This window comes from Petaurus breviceps, unplaced genomic scaffold (genome assembly GCF_028583685.1).
Source record: "Petaurus breviceps papuanus isolate PSGF00001 unplaced genomic scaffold, PetGlider_PUasm1.0 99, whole genome shotgun sequence".
In the NCBI taxonomy this organism is placed as follows: domain Eukaryota; kingdom Metazoa; phylum Chordata; class Mammalia; order Diprotodontia; family Petauridae; genus Petaurus; species Petaurus breviceps.
The window spans coordinates 137,481-153,373 of record NW_027187465.1 but is presented as its reverse complement, the minus strand read 5'-3'; the positions used below and the strand labels follow the sequence as shown (position 1 = coordinate 153,373).

Sequence of the window (15,893 nt, the reverse complement as noted above, 5' to 3'; positions counted from 1 at the left end):
TCTCTCTGTCTCTGTCTCTCTATCTCTGTCTCTGTCTGTGTCTCTATGTCGCTCTGTCTCTATCTCTGTGTCTCTCTGCCTCTCTCTGTGTCTCTGTCTCTATCTCTGCGTGTCTCTCTCTGTCTCTGTCTCTCTGTCTGTCTCTTTTGGTTGTCTTGTCTGTTCTCACCACCCTTTCATTATGGCAACTAGACTGTCCAGAGAGCCCTGCGCCCAAAGTGCTTCAGTGTTCATCAGCTCCCCGAGGGCAGGGACTGTGTGCCCCTGGCCCAGGGCCTTCCTTAGACAAGAGACGAATGTGCCTCCAGCCCCACAGCAAGTCAGTGGCAGAGCTCAAGCGTGTTTTGCTTCCACATCCACGGCCCCTTGCTCCCCCTTGCACATAGCACAGTGCATTAGAGTTCTCTGTGGGGGGTCTTAGCCTCCCCTTGGATAGTAAGCCCCCTGAGGGCAGGGCCTGAGCCTGTGTGGGCCTAGGGTGTCCCCCAGAGCCAAGCAGACACAAGGGGTTTAAATGAGTGAGGAAAGGGTAAGGGCTGGGGCCTCATGACTTCAAAGGGCAGCAGATTCCCCTGGTACTGGGGAGGTGGGGCCCCAAGACTTTGAAAGGCTGTTCTAGAATGAGCTCACCTGCTAGTCTTGGGTGTTGGTGCAGTGACTGACCCCATCCTCTGTCCCCCAGGCCGCAGCCTCCCTTCTGGCCTTCCTCGACTCAGCCCCTCCAGACAGTGGGGGGGAAAGCCCTGGTGGGCCATTTGGCATGTTTTAGGGTCTTTGGGTGTTCTGACTGCCCTCTGCCACACTAGCCAGGCCTCCCATCTCTGGGTCACAGGGCCAGGAGGAGACCATGGTGCACAGGCATCCTGCAGACCCTCCTACCCACTCTTGGCCTGCTGCCCTGTCTTGGGGCCTCCTGTGTGGATGTTAGCTCCCCACGCTGTCCCACACCATCTTGTTCTCATCACTATGGGCCCTGCTGCTGTCCTAGCCTTGATCTGTGTTCGTTCTGCCTCTGCTCAGAGGGCACATAGTGGACAGAACACAACTAGAGAGTAAAGAGAAGTCCCCCAAACATAAGCACCCTGAAGGCAGGGCCTGTCTCACTTTGGCCTCTGAATAGTTGGTGACTGACAGTCCTGCTGGGCTGGTGGGCCTCAGCCCTTGCTTGGAGCCTTCCTGTGGGTGTGATGCCCCCCACCCTCCAACCTGCCTCCCGCAGCCTGAGTGTCTCGCTCCACTTTGGGACTTTGGGCCACGGACAGCTCCTGGTGAAGGAGGCTTCACTTACCTTCTGTGTAGCTGCTGCCCTCTGGGCCTAGTGGCCCAAGCTCATTCCTCTTCCCCATGACAGCCCCCAGGTCAGAGACGTGATGACAGTTCTCATGTCTCCCCTAAATCCTACCTTCTCCAGGCTGAACCTCTCCAGGTCTCCTACTGATCCCATGGGCCTGAATCCACAGCTTCGCCCCCCAATCCTGGCTGCCTCTCCTGGACGCTGTCCAGCTTATCCCTGCCTGTCCTTCTTTGAGGGTGGTGCCCAGAGTTGCCCTCAGCCCTTCAGCTCGGTCTGATCAGAGAGAGGCCCAGTGAGGTTCTCCTGCTGCCTTGAGGCCACCTGTGACCTTCTAGGTCCTTGGGGGCAGCCTTTTGGCTGAGTCCAAGTTTTCCAGAACAGATCCTTTCATTAAGGGGATTTGTTCTGAGAAGTTTGGATTCAGTCAGAGGGCCATACTTGAGGGCCTAAAGGGCCACATGTGGCCTCGAGGCCACAGGTTCCCCACCTCTGACCTAGGCCTTGATGCCAGTTAAGGAGTGCAGACTTGTGATGGACTCTCTTGACTGCCCTGTCAGCTGGTGGCTGACCCAACCTTGGGCCTTCCATTCATCTTTCAGACAGTCTATTCTTTAGTCGTGTCTCCCACAGTCGGGAAGGTAAAGCTTAGTGTGAGGCTTCATCTTGATCCCTTCTAAAGCTGTGCTGGGCCCTGCACTCGATGCTGAGCATAGGAAGGCCCAAAGCAATCGTCCTTGCCCTCCAGGCCCTTCCATTCTGCTGGGGAGGAAGAAGGGTCGGGATGTGTTAAAGTAAGTGTGGGATGTGGCAGGATCAGGAAAGGACCCAGGCTGCACCTGGAAGGGAAACAGGGAATCCAGGAGGCAAAAGACTGGGCAGGGATCCCTAGGTATAGGGAACAATCTGGGGAAAGGGACAGGGGGCATGGAGCTAGGCCGATTTGGCTGAACCCTAGAGTGCACCGAGGATCTCTGGAGGCAAACAGGGCCTTTGTTTGGTCACTGGACATGTTTGGGTAGAAGCTGGATGATGCCTTCTTTAAGGATATTATGGAGGGGGCAGCCAGGCAGCACAGTGGATAGAGCCCTGGGCCTGGAGTCAGGAGGGTCTGAGTTTAAATCTGGACTCAGATGCTGGTAGACAAACAAGCAAAAAGGAGCTTCCAGTTCCAGTGGGGAAAAACACAGCCTGAAAGGGGGAAGGGTGAGCAGAAGAGGAGGCAGAGGGAGGGTCCCCCTGATGGGGAAACCTGGCGAGTCAGAGCCAAGCCAGAGAGGAGCCGTGATGGTCTGTCTGTCTGGGCTGGACTGGGCACGGCTGGACATACCCTCCCTCCCATGGAAGGACCATCTCTGGGTAGAAGGGTGCATGTTGACTGAAGATCCTTTCAACCCTTTCATGGTCTGCTATTATGCTGGTTATTATTCTTTTCAGTCTAAGGCTCTAAGATTTTCTGCTTGCTTTAGAAATAGTCATTGTAAGGTTTTTAAAAATTTCAGACTTGACAGATACCCCCCCAAAAGAAGCGAGCATTTCCACATACAAAGTAGGACAGAAAAAGAGGATTACATGTGGAATCGAATCTGTTCTATGCAGCTTGCTTCTAAAACAAGGCCTGGGATGAATTTGACCTGCTGGTCTGTGTCTCTCTGAAGGCTGTTTTCACAAGGCTTCGATCATCCTCGTCTGAAGCCTTTTTGTTTTGGCTGATGCTTCTCTGTTCCCCCTTTGCTGCCACAGCCAATAAAACATAAAAGACGCTGTCTTTCTAACAGATAACTAGTGCCCGATGCAGCCCAGCTGTGCATCCGCCGTGTCCCAGACGCCTCACCCAGCTGGGGCTCAGCAGGGCTGGCGGGCTTCAGTGTCGTTCCTCTGCACTGATGCTTGTTCCTGCGTTCATCGGCGCCCTTGAACCTTCCGGAGCCGTTTGTCTTTATGATCTCGTTATCGTAGAAATCCTTCCCCCAACTCCGCTTGTGTGTCCCTGCGTCCTCTGAGTCTCCCAAGTCTTCTCCAAATCTGGTAACATTTTCATGGGATAGTTTCCCAGCCCTCCTGTATTGGGGTTGGGTCTGTCCCCCTGGGCTGGAGTCAGAGGAAATGCTTGGCCTTCTTTTCTCCAATTAGGCCTGGTGTCCCGAAACCGCCCCGAGGAGGAAGACCAGTACTGGCTGAGCATGGGCCGCACTTTCCACAAAGTGACGCTGAAGGACAAAATCATCACCGTCACCCGCTACCTGCCCAAGTGAGTGGCTGGGGTCCCACCGTCCGGGTGGGGAGGGGGGGGCGGTAGAAGACACGGTAGTGATGGTGATGGCGGGGCCGGCCAAGGCAGTAGATGGCTCAGGCCCCACCTCTGCTTTCAGGTACCCCTACGAGTCTGCCCAGATCAACTACGCCTACAGCCTGTGCCCCTCCCACTCAGACTCGGAGTTTGTCTCCTGCTGGGTAGAGTTCTCCCACGAGCGGCTGGAGGAGTACAAGTGGAATTACCTGGACCAGTATATCTGCTCAGCGGGCTCCGAGGACTTCAGGTCAGCTGCAGGCTGGGCCGCGCTCATGGGCAGGGCACTGCCGGCCCTCTGCTGCAGATGAGGAGCCTGCTTGGGGCTAGAGCTGGGGCTGCCGGCCACCATGCAGAGCTGGAGCATTGTACCTGGCGTCAGACCCGTCTTGTGTGCTGGCACATTTGGCTGAACCGTTTTTTTAATTATTGTTCTTGGTTACTGAGGGGGAGCATGAGGTAGAGGCTAGAAACCAGGCCGAGGGTCCAGGCGGATGGGGGACAGTCCCGCCTCTGCCTCAGACTGACTGGGGTCCCCAGGCAAGGCCGTTTCTGTGTGCTCCCGGCCCCCATCTCCCTGCCACGCTGACCTCGTAACAGGTGTGCACGGTTGGGATGCCCCGGGACATGTGTCTGATGCTGTGTCTCTCCAAGGCTCTAGGGCAAGTGACAGTCCCCACACTGGTGTTTCTCCAGTGCCGCTGACAGGCCAGGCTGGAGCGTCTCGTTTGGTCTCCGCTGGTCCCTATAGCAGCAAGCTCACAGGCCCTGCCCAGAGCAGGCTTTGTCCTGCGTGAGGGAGGGAAGCCGAGGGGACAGCCTAGAAAATAAAAGGAATATTAAAGCAGAGGGGCAGGAGTGGGAGGCGGTCTGCAGAGCACGGCCATGCCCACTGCAGGCAGTCACTGTCAGGTGTGAGCATGGCCGGGGGCTGGAGAAGGCCGAAGGACACAGATGCCACTGCAGCTGTTACGGACAGTCTGCTTTGAGTGTGGCTGCTGCTATCATGGCCCCTTCCCTTCTCCTGTTGGGGGAGATGGACTTCCCTACCCAGCTCTGTGTATGTGTGTTCTTATGTGTGCGTGTGTGTCTGTTCCTTTGTGTGTGTTCTTGTGTGTGCATGTGTGTATGTGTGTTCTTGTGTGTGCGTGTGTCTTTGTGTGTGTATGTTCTTGTGTGCGTGTGTCTCTGTGTCCATGCCTTTGTGTGTATGTGTATTCTTGTGTGTGCCTGTGCCTTTGTGTGTGTACATGTGTGTTCTTATGTGTGTGCATGTGTGTCTCTGTGTGTCCGTGCCTTAGTGTGTATGTATGTGTGTGTGTCTGTGTGTTCTTGTGTGTGCGTGTGTCTGTGTTCATGTGTGTGTGCATGTGTGTCTCTGTGTGTCCGTGCCTTTTTGTGTGTGTGTATATGTGCGTGTGTGTCTGTGCCTTTGTGTGTGTAAGTATGTATGTGTGTCTCTGTGTGTATATGCATTCGTGTGTGTGTGTGTGTCTTCCTCCTTTAAGCAGCTCAGATGAGGGTGAGGGTCCCGTGCCATCTGTTCCCCCCTCCCCACTTCCTTATTTCCCTGGCACTGCCCCCTCTTTGTTTTAGAAACTCCTCTTTTTGTGGCTAGGTGGCGCAGTGAACAGAGCACTGGCCCTGGAGTCAGGAGGACCCGAGTTCAAATTCGACCTCAGACATTTAACACTTACTAGCCATGTGACCTTGGGCAAGTCACTTAACCCCAGTTGCCCCTCCAAAAAAAAGAAGACACTCCTCTTTTCACACGCTGCGTATGTGAGCTCATTTCCTCTCCTTTCCCCCTTCTCCTGGTGCACCCTTCTTTCTCAGTCTTCCATTCTTCCCCTGAGATCATCCCCTACAGGCTCTGCCCAGTCCGCCTCCATCCCAGACCCCTGGGGTAGATAACCCTGAGGGGCTCCCTGTGTCATCTCCCCAGAGGAGAACATAGACAGTTGCACCTCATTGTCCCTCGCCTTTAGACTCGCGGGTTTGCACGTTTTCTGCTTGGCCAGTCTGGGGGCTGATTGAATATCTTCCTCGCTGTTTGTGGGGCAGGCCTGGGGGAAGCCGTTTCCGTCTCCCTCTCTGGGCCTGTTTCTTCCCTTGTAAAATGAGGCTGGTGTTGTCCCCTCTGGCCTAGGACTCCTAGGGACTAGACGCTGGGCCTCTGCCTGGTGGACGCAGGTGAGTCAGTGGGGGCTCTTGTTGGGGGCTGTGAGGCTGACGCTGGGTCTTTCCTCTGTAGCTTAATTGAGTCGCTGAAGTTCTGGAGGACACGCTTCCTGCTGCTCCCGGCATGCGTCACGGCCACCAAGCGCATCACCGAAGGCGAGGTGCACTGTGACATCTACGGGGACAAGCCGCGCTCGGACGAGGAGGAGTGGCAGCTCCTCGACGGCTTCATCCGTTTCATGGAGGGCTTGAACCGCATCCGGCGGCGGCATCGCTCAGACCGCATGATACGGGTGAGCCGGGCCTTCCTCCCTCGCCCCACGACCACTTCATCCTTCCCAGCACGGCCGGTGATGCCTATCAGGGAGGGGCACAGAGAGGGCCCTTCCTCCCCTGGTTCAGAGTATTTCCCATGGCCCAGGAGATGGAGACAGATGGCTCAAGTTTGTAAGAGAAGAAGAGAGGAAGGGAGAAAGGGGAGAAGAAAGAAAGAGAGAGAGGGGGGAGGGAGGGAGGGAGACAGATAAGGAGAGTCATAGAGAGGCACCCTGGGCCTTCAAGCGGACATGGCTTTCCTCACTAGGAGGGTGGAGTACCTGTGTGATTGGTCTTTGGGTAAAACTACACTCCCAAGGCAGACTTGGGGTTGCTCTGTCAAGGGGTTGGAGGTGAAGGGGCCAAGGAGCCCATCTCTACTAATGTCCTCTCCCCCTCCTCTCTCCCTAGAAGGGTGCTGCTATGAAAGGCTTGCAGATGGCCGGCCCTGTCCCTGCCCACTCCTTGGAGCCCGCAGGACCCCCTGTTGGAAAGAAGGGGACGTCGGCCCTCTCAGCTCTGCTGGAGATGGAGGCCAGTCAGAAGTGAGTGCTGGGGTCCCCAGGGGCCGGGAAGGGTTGAGCAGATGACCTTTAGAATCTCTTGCAGCTGCAGGAATGTACTCTCAGGTCATTTCTCTGAGAGAGTCTTCTCTGAGGGCCTCAGAACTGTCTCCAGCATCCTTTTCTGCCCTTCCAAGCACCAGAAATGTCCACACAACAGATGGAACTTATTAGCCCCTTAGGATAATCACTCCCTCTTAGATGGTGCCTTCCCAAACATGTAGCCCCTTTCTTCACACCAGGGTGCATAGGGGCAGATCCCCATTTTAAAGATGAAGAAGGCAGTCTTCTGGTGGTTAGGTGACTGCTCCATGGCCATACAGCCAGCGAGCCAAGATTCTAACCCCAGGCTTCTGCCTCAGTCCCTGGGAACTTCCCCTCTGGGAGTTTGCATGGGCTCCAGCAAGCTCTTGGAGATCAGGAGCTTGGGATCAAGGTGGGAAATGGGGTACAGGTTGTCAGAAAGGTAGCAAACAACACAGGCCAGGCCTGTCCTGAGGGTCAGGAGTGCCCCACCTCCGCCAGCCAGTGTGCACCCCCCCCACCCCCAAAGGATGGCCAGGTAGAGGGTGTGGGGCACTCACGGCGGGTCAGCTGACGTCTGGTGCCTTCCTGTGCCTATGACAGGGAGATGCTGATGCCCCTGTCCCATCTTCCATAGAGGCTGGGCTTCGGAGGAAGCTGCTCTGTTTAGTAGGGGGCCCTCTGTGAATAGGAAGCAGAGTCACCAGGGAAGCTTGATGAACTAGGCCAGGCTCAAGCGAGGCCGGGAAGCAGGGTCAGAATGGAAGACTGGAGAGCAGCTGGAGGGGCTGGTGAGTGCAGGGAAGGCTTCGGGCAGAGGCCAGGCCTCCTCAGGAACAGCTTAGCTGAGGCTGGAGGGGCTCGATGGCTACAGCAGCCCATGACATGGAAATACAAAGCAGCCTCAGTCATGGGCGCCCTGTGAGGGCACAGAACAGGAGCCCGAGGAGGCCGGAGGTCACCCCTATCAAAGAACATTTGGAGACTCTCTGGGTCACGGAGCCGCAGGGACCTCAGCAGCCATCCCGTCAACACACCCATCATGGAAACCATGAGAGAACATAGCCTGCCTGTGCTCATAGACCCCGGGCAGGGGAACCTGCTCTCGTGCAGTAGCTTGTGCGGCATTCGGATGGCTCCTGCATCAGGGTGATTTGGTGTCAGGCCCCTCTCTGGTCCCGGTTCTACCCTCTGAGCCAAGCAGAACCAGCCCCTTCCTTCCTCCCTGGGGCAACTTTTCACATGTTCCAGGGACAGTGTTCATGCCCTCTGCTCAGTCCACTCTTCTCTGGGTTCACCGTGCCAGTGCAAAGCCTTGTCCTCGGATGCATGAAGTGGATGTAATTGCCAGAGGAACCAGAGGAGCTGGGTTCCAATCCTGCTGCTGCCCTCTAGGACCTGTATGACCTTGGAAAAGTCCCTTCCCCCTTTGTGTCTTGATGGCCTCCAGCGTCCCTCCCAGCTCTGAATCTTTGGTCCCATGGCAATAGGAGACTAGCTCAAGACCAGGAAGCTGTCCTGGCTGGGGTGAGAAGAGCTCCCAGGTTGTGCTGGGAGAGCCAGATCCCAGACGTGGCTTTATTGTGTATCCCCAGGCGACAGATTGTCTGTTCATCTTGTCATCCACTGGTGATGAGTATTTGCCAAAAGATTCCCATAAAAGTCACTGTAGCTGACACCTGCTTCAGAGAAGGGAGCGGAGACGCCTCTGGGGCAGGGGGGTCAGACCAAGGCCAATGGGGCCCCTGCCTCCGGGCCACATATCTCCGGATTCTGCCTGAGCTGGGCCTGCCAGAGGGGGAGTTGTGAGGGCTTGGGGTGGGTGGCCTTTCTCTCTGCCCATCTGCAGCAGAGAATTAGAGTTGTAGAGACAGTAGAGAAAGTGGGGAGGCACCTTCCAGCTAAATCAGTGTGTACTGGGTCACGACTACTCTCCAGGAGTGTGTTGGCAGGTGCCCAGCCTGGAGGCAGCAAAACCCAGGCTCCAGTCCAGCTTCAGACCTCTGTTAGCTGTGTGACTCCACGCAGGTCAGCCTCGGCTTGTCTTAGTTTCCTCATCTGTACAAGGAGGACAATAATAGGGCCTACCCTCGGTTGTGAGGGTCCAGTGAGATGATGGCAAAGGGTAAAGTGCTTAGCCCAGAGCCTGGCGCACGGCGCTCTGTTATTACTATGTGACGTCACAAAGAATGGGATCGGTCACCTTCCAGCAGTCGGGAAATGCCTCGTGCCCATGTGGAAGCTTTCCAAGTCACCATCAGCCTCAACCTGTACCAAATTATAGGAAGGAATAAAGAGCAGACACCATCCAGTACAACTGAGGCCAGTTGAAAAAATTCTTGACTCTGAAAAATGAGTAACGAATAAAATAATAGACCCCTGCCCAGAAAATCACAATTCCCCAAGGAAGGCTGCCCCGGGCCAGTCCATGGCCATGATGAGGCGCCCCAAGGAACCCAGGTACCACCTCCACGGATAAACATCTGCTGTTTTTGGCCAAGTCCAGCTCATGATGAGCCCTTGATGCGAATGTCAGAAGTGGATGCAGAGTCCCTGCAGAGAAGAGAGAAAAGCAGCAAGGGGCATCGGGCTCCCCGAGTCCTTGGGAAGACGCCTGTTAGGCTGCATCATCCGTGGAGCATCTGGGATGGACCTGGAAAGAAGGCGACGATTGAGGGAAAAGGGAAGAGATCTGTCGGGATTTCAGAGGCTCCTGCCAGTTCTGTCATGACACCAGACGGGCAGAGTGGCCAGATACACGCAGGACACACGGAGGAGGCCACGCCGCAGGGGATACAGCTTTGAGGGAAGAAGGGATCAGTTTTCAAGACATCTGAAAAGGAAGGCTAATTATTGTTACTGCCGCCACCAGGGCGATTGAGAAACTATCCAGTACTGGCTCACGTAGAGGCTGCTCACCATTGGCTGAAAACAGTACTGGGCGGCCTTTTGCAGACCATGTTCTGCAGCAGACTGTGGCCTTACAGCTGCATAATTGACCAGAGGGGCAGAGGATGTGCAATCCCCATGTTCTTCCTGCTCTTTGGTCACTTACGAGAGTGGGCTGCTGCATGTGACGCCCTTCTCTGACTTGGCTCTCCTGCACGTGTTTTGAAATTTCAAGAGATTCTCTGACAGTTTTAACAGCTGAGAGCCTTGCTTGATGACCCTCTGATTCAAGATGACAAGTGAGCCCTAGAACTGGGAGTTTTCCTTTGACATGCCCTTCAGAGGCGTCGGAGGATGTCCACCCTGCTTCTTCAGAGATGATGGGGCATCCTCCGGGCACCCCTCTGTGCAGGTGACCTTGTACATCTCTCCCTAGATCACGGCAGAGCCTTCTACGTGAGATCCGTGATTACTCAAGAGGGATTGGCTTCATTATCCACAAAGGTGAAGCCGAAGGTATGAGTGGCGCTGGTGATGATCATTTTTCTATGAAAAATAACTATTTTCCAACTCAAATGTCATGAAAAGTGGCCTTGTTTTACAGTTTTTTTTTTTTGCCAGTTTCTTTTATGTCTGCCTTAATAGAAGGCAGCTGGATTCTCCCACAGCTCCTGTTTCTGGTCTGTTGTGACAATGTTGCTTTGGTTGAAGTGTTTGAAGAAAGTCTGGCCTTGCATACACATGCAGCAGGCAAAGGGAGTATTTGGGTAGATACATAACGTCACAATATTATTATGAAAATAGTTTGGCCCTTGAGGGCCTTCCGTGAGTATCTCAGGGACCCCTGGGAGTCTGAGGGCCACACTTTGAGAACCGCTGATGGCGGGAGCTACAAGAAGCCCCCCAGTTGGGCGGCCTCCGTGTGGGGGGGTCACAAGGACAGAAGTCCTCCAGAATGGGGAGGCAGAGACGGTTCTTAGTCTGTGACTTTGGAGGGTCCCTCTGCAGTGATCATTGTAATCTCACCTTCTGAAAGGCTGAGCTAATAATGAGGAGGGGCTGAATTAGGAATAATGGGAATATTCATTGGGGCAGGAAGCTGTGGAGGAGAGTCAGGCAGAGTCTAATGCCCACACTGGGTCCAGAGCTGGAGAGAGTGGGGCCAGGCCCGGGAAAGGAGGAAGGGCTGGCTAGAGCCAGTCTACATGGGGGAGGCAGTGTGAGGCAGCCCTGGTCAGCAGCAGGGGGCCCAGGACAGGAGTTCAGGTATTGGAGGGCGGACCCCAGTTGAGATTGCGGCTTCTTTGAAGCTCAGAGTGGATGGGTTGGGTAGGACGATTGTGAGGATCTCAGATGCTGGTCGCACAGTGCTGTGGGAAGATCACCGGATTTGAAGTGAGAGGCCTTGCCCTCTGTGGGACACAGTTCTGTCATCTCTGATTGAGCAACTGTACCAAGGGGGTTCTAAGGCCCTTGCAGCCCCAAAATTCTGTGATCTCATGCCCTGGGAAGTAAGACAGTCAGATTCCATTAATTCTGATGTTCTTTCTAGTCCTAGCTCTGGTGAGCCTTGTCCTGTAGGCAAAGGGAGCACACCATTGCATATTGTTGGTCATGGTCAAAGTCAAGGTGGTCCTTTAGGAAGGCAAGTGTGGCCTGGGTGTGCAGGAGAGCCTGGGGGCAAAGCCAGTTGGGAGATTCCAGTGGTCCCAAAGTGTGAGGTGCAAGGCCTGGGTAGGAATTGTGGCAGGAATCATTCCCCAGGAAGACTTGCTGAGATGCCCTAAAGCCCAGAATGGAAAGGGCCCCCAGGAGCCCTCTGGCCCTGCCCATGCTTGCAGAGAAGCCCCCCACCCTGCAGCTGGCAGCCCCAAGGTCAGGGAGCCTTCTCTGGCCACCAGAAGGACAGTGGAAATAGCTTGGGGTTGATGATGATGATGGCAGCAGCTGGCCTTTATATAGTGCTTTAAGGTTTGCAGCGTACTGTAGAAACATTAGGTCCTCACCCCAGTGCTGGCAGGTGCTGTTATTATCCCCACTTTACAGGTGAGGAAACCGAGGCAGGCAAAAGGAGAGTGGCTTGCTGTGATCACACTGCTAGGAGATGTCTGAAGCTAGATTTGAACTAAGGTCTTCCGGACTCCAGGGCCAGGCTCTACCTGCGACCTTTGGGGGGGGGGGGGGGCTAGTTCCCTGCTCTGCTCCTGGGGCCATGGGAGGACCCTGGCTGGCCCTCTGCTCTGTGGCTCCCTATGTTGCCCCATGTGCTGGGAAAAGAATAGGAAACATGCGGGTGGCGAGGTGGCACAGGGAGTAGAGTGTCAGCCCCAGAGTCAGGAGGCCTCAGACACTCAAAACCCACACACAAAAAAAATAACCCTGTAACCTTGGGCAAGTTACTTAATCCCAACTGCCCTCCAAAAAAAAAAAGAATTGGAAATGTGGAGATAGAAGGGGTGTGAGGCCCCTGGGGCTGGGGTGGGGGGCTCATCTTTATTTCATGAGTCAGACCTTTGACTTTGCCAGAAGCCTCTGCTTGGTCACTCTGCCCGAGGCAGTGGGGAAGAAGGGGTAGAAGTAATGGAGGGGGTGGGATAGGACTCAGCCTCAGCCTTCTTTCCCACGGGTGGGGAACCTTTGTCTCTGATTGGAGACAGTGGGGGCTGCAGGTTGGCCTCATGGAGGAATCAGGGAACCTAGGTCTCCGCGGCCAGCTGGGGGCCTGGAAGGCCGTGTGGACAATCGCCCTCACCTCCTTGGAGCCTCCCAGGGCTTTACCCTCCTGGGCAGGCACCAGACACAGGAGCCCAGGTGAGCCCCCTGCATCGTGGGGGTCGGAGGTGGGGGACCCCATGCCTGGAGCCAGATGTACCAGGCAGCCTTTGTTAGGTATCTGTGTGTTAAGTGCTGAGGAGACAGAAGGATGCAGGCACAGCCCGGCTCTCAGGGGCCACAGACAGGATGCTAATGGGCTGCACTGGGGAGAATCTCAGAGTGTCCCCGGTGTGCCAGCCCTGTGCCTGCTTGCAGGGGTTCACAGTCTTAGGGGGAAGACAGTGCACAGAGAAGGCTGAAGGGGGGGGGAGGCGCATGGAGAAGTCGGCGATGCGCAGAGTAGGGCAGCCAGATAAGGAAGGAGACACCCTGACATGGGGGGAGGAGGCACCTGATGGGGGGGAGGTGGAGTCGGGGATGCGCAGAGTAGGGCAGCGGCCATCCCCGCTGCTGTGACTCCTCCTCCCTCACTGCAGAGACTCAGTTGATTGGCGAGTCTCATCCCCTCTGCCTCAGGTCACGCCTCTTCCCCACACCTGGCCCAGATCTCTGGCCTTCACTGGCCACCTGCCTCTGGTCTCTCTCTGCCTGTCCCTTCATAGACTTCTTGAAGCACAAACCTCAGCTGCTGTGTCCTCCTTCTACCCCATAAACTGGGGAACCCCCCATTGCTTCCAGGATGAGGCACAGATTGGCCCCCATTGGGCAGCCGGGCCTCAGCCCCTTTCTAGGCTGACCACACATCATCTCCGCCATCTATGGTCCCGCCAATGCCAAGCTGCCCTTTTGGCTGCCTTGTTCCTCTGCCCCCCGACGCCCTGATGTTCCATTGAGGAGTTACTGCAGGTTCTTAGCTGGGACGTGTGACTGCTGAGGGTCCTGGGGTTCCCTGTTGCCCCGTCCAGTTGCTCTGTAGAGAAATGCCCTCACCAGCTGCCGTCATGACTTCTCAAGTGGGTGATGATGCTTGGGGGACCCGGAAAAGGTGTTCTCCCATTCAAAGTGTCGTCTTGTTGGCAGAAAGGCTGGGGGTGGGGAAGGGGGAGAGAGAGCCGGGCTGTAAACGGGTTGCTGCTTCCTGCTCACATTTTGGCTCCTCTGGGGTAGCACCTGCTGACGTAGCTGTGAGCTCCCTCCCACTGTGGGCGGCAGAAAAAGACTCCGTCCTCCAGGTCCTCCAGAGCCAGAGGCGCTGGTTAGCCACGTTCATGGAGGACCCCTGCACCTTGGCAGTGAGAGAATGTTTGTTAGCCCTGGGAGATTACCTTGTCCAGTGCCATCATGTATGATGAGGAATCTGAGGCCCCACATGGGAAGTGACCCAAGCAAGGTCTTTCATTTCAGTGCTAGACATTATTTGATGAACATTTATTAGGCTCCTTCTGGATATAGTACTAAGGGAGGTGTATACAGAGATATGCGGTACTACCCCTCAAGCAGCTGTAATAGGCGGGGAGAATGGCCTTAGAGACTTCCAGGCCACGTTTAGGGAGAACTAAGGTTCACAAAACAGTCTCCCTTGTAGCAACCCTGTGAGCTAAATGTTGTTTCACAGATGGAGAAACCAAGGCCCAGAGGCTTGCATCTTGCTCCTGGCCTCCCAGCTAGCCAGTGACAGGAGACAGATTGGGTCCCAAGTCCCTCCTGCCTCCGACTGAAAGCACGGTGAGCACAGACCTAGAAGAGGCAGTTAGGGCGATGACGTCTGCTCTGGCAGCAGCTTATCCAGGTGTCCTGGAGATACCAGAATCGGGCCTCAGGGACTGTTCTTCACCCTTCTTTTAGGTGCTTGGGAGAGCAACAAGCCAGTCTGTATTCCGGCAAGGGCCCCCCTCATCCTGCAGAGAACAGTGGCATGGCTCTCACACCAACCTACCTGGACAGCCCTCGAAAGGTGAGCAAGGACGGCGCCTGGAGGGCCTCAGCTGGCACTGTCTGACGTTCCCTCTGACTTCCTGTGGGCCTTGGGAGTGCGCTGACCCAGCTTTTCCTTCCAGAATGCTTCACTGATTATTTTCCCACTAACTGGATGAGTTCCCTGCTCTGGGTGGTTACTGGCCAGCCTCTGCTGCAATTTCAGCTGCTGAACGTGCAGGCGGCCCTGAGCAGCACCCGAGGGAGCTGCAGGCTTTCCTGTGGTCATGGCCCTGGATTTTCTGGGTGAGGTCGATGGGCCCATGCCATTCTGTGTTGTTGGAGCTGCCCGGCCCCAGGCCTGTGGAGTGGGAGTGTGCTCCTGGTGCAGGTACTGTTAGCCGTAGCAGATCCAGAGAGAGCAGAGGTACCCTTATCACAGACTCGTGTGACTTTCACCAGTGCATCATTGGTGCATTTTAGAGGCGCTCAGCATGTGCACCTGGGCAAGCTTATTCTATTTATTTTTAATTCTTTTGCTTTTAAATTAGAGCATTTATTGACCCTTCAGTCCTAGAGGATGTTCTTTTTATTCATCATGAAAGAAACATAGACTTAAGATAGCAACTTTTGAAAACAACAACTAAACGTTATTTTAAAAAAGGCAAGCTTTTGAAAATGAGATGTGAGACACCAGGTTGTTTTGGAGACATCACGGTGTGCTTGGGCACAGCCCAGATGAAAGCCTTTGCAGTAGACTTGGCCATCGGTCCTTCTGCCACTGGTCCTTTGTTCTAGTCAGAGACAACCCAGTCTCTTGTCAGCTGAGTAGGGGAGGAATTTACTGGGAGGGCCAAGGGAGGAGGGGGCTTTATTATTTTGTTGAGAAAATTATTAGTTCCCAGAATCAGAGACATCCACACTCAGACTAGATGTGTGATCTCATGTGTGTGGAGGTTCCCTCCACCCCTGCTCATGGAACCCAGCTTGTCAGCCTATCCCGTGTGACCCTTGTCCACGTCACATTCAGCCACAATCCTGGCACCCCTTCACAGACCCCATGTGAAAGCCTTTGTTGGCATCCCATTGACAGCTGACCGTGCCCGAGTCTGGCCTGCTGGGACCCGGGGTAAGAAGCTGGGGGGGCTCACCAGACCGATCCGTTAGCTTTCCAAAGAACATTTCCCATTCATGCAATGCTGAGCCCTGTCTGAGGAATGGGGGCATGTGTGTGCTGATGGTGGGCGGCTGCAGGCAGGCATGTGTGGGCATCCTTGATTCAGGTCCCGCATCACCAGGCAGCACCGGTTTGCCTTGTCTGGGCACCCACAGGGCTCAGTCCTCATTAGCCTGGTCGGCAGCCTGGACTGAGGAGGCCCAGGAGTATTCTTTGGAGGGCAAGCTGGTCCCAGCTTCAGCCAAGCATCAGCTCCCTAGGCATTAGGAGAGGCAGTGGGGAGGTGGAGGGGGTGGGACCGGAGGATGGTGCCTTATGTGCAGGGTGTAGCTCCCACATCTCTCCTGGTGAGCTCTGCAGCTGGAGCTGTGGTCTGGTTTGCTTTTCTGGTGGCTCTAAGAATCCGATCCTCTGTATGCAGCACGGTGCAGCGTGGCTGCCTGGGGGGTCTGATTCAAAGGTTCGGGAGACCTGCCTGGCCTGCAGGCCCAGCGCTGCCATTGACGTGCTCCTTCACCTTGGACAGATCTCCAC

The 15,893-nt window shown here is 55.3% G+C and overlaps 1 protein-coding gene across 1 annotated transcript in view; it reads left to right on the top strand.

The window, feature by feature from the left end:
- Positions 1-15,893, top strand: part of DEPDC5 (DEP domain containing 5, GATOR1 subcomplex subunit) — a 113,278-nt gene that overhangs the window by 77,871 nt on the left and 19,514 nt on the right. Inside the window, exons 26-30 of the mRNA XM_069081385.1 lie at positions 3,425-3,542; positions 3,664-3,831; positions 5,836-6,055; positions 6,489-6,622; positions 14,114-14,222. Coding sequence (XP_068937486.1) covers positions 3,425-3,542; positions 3,664-3,831; positions 5,836-6,055; positions 6,489-6,622; positions 14,114-14,222 — 749 coding nt within the window. The remainder of the gene's footprint in view (positions 1-3,424; positions 3,543-3,663; positions 3,832-5,835; positions 6,056-6,488; positions 6,623-14,113; positions 14,223-15,893) is intronic.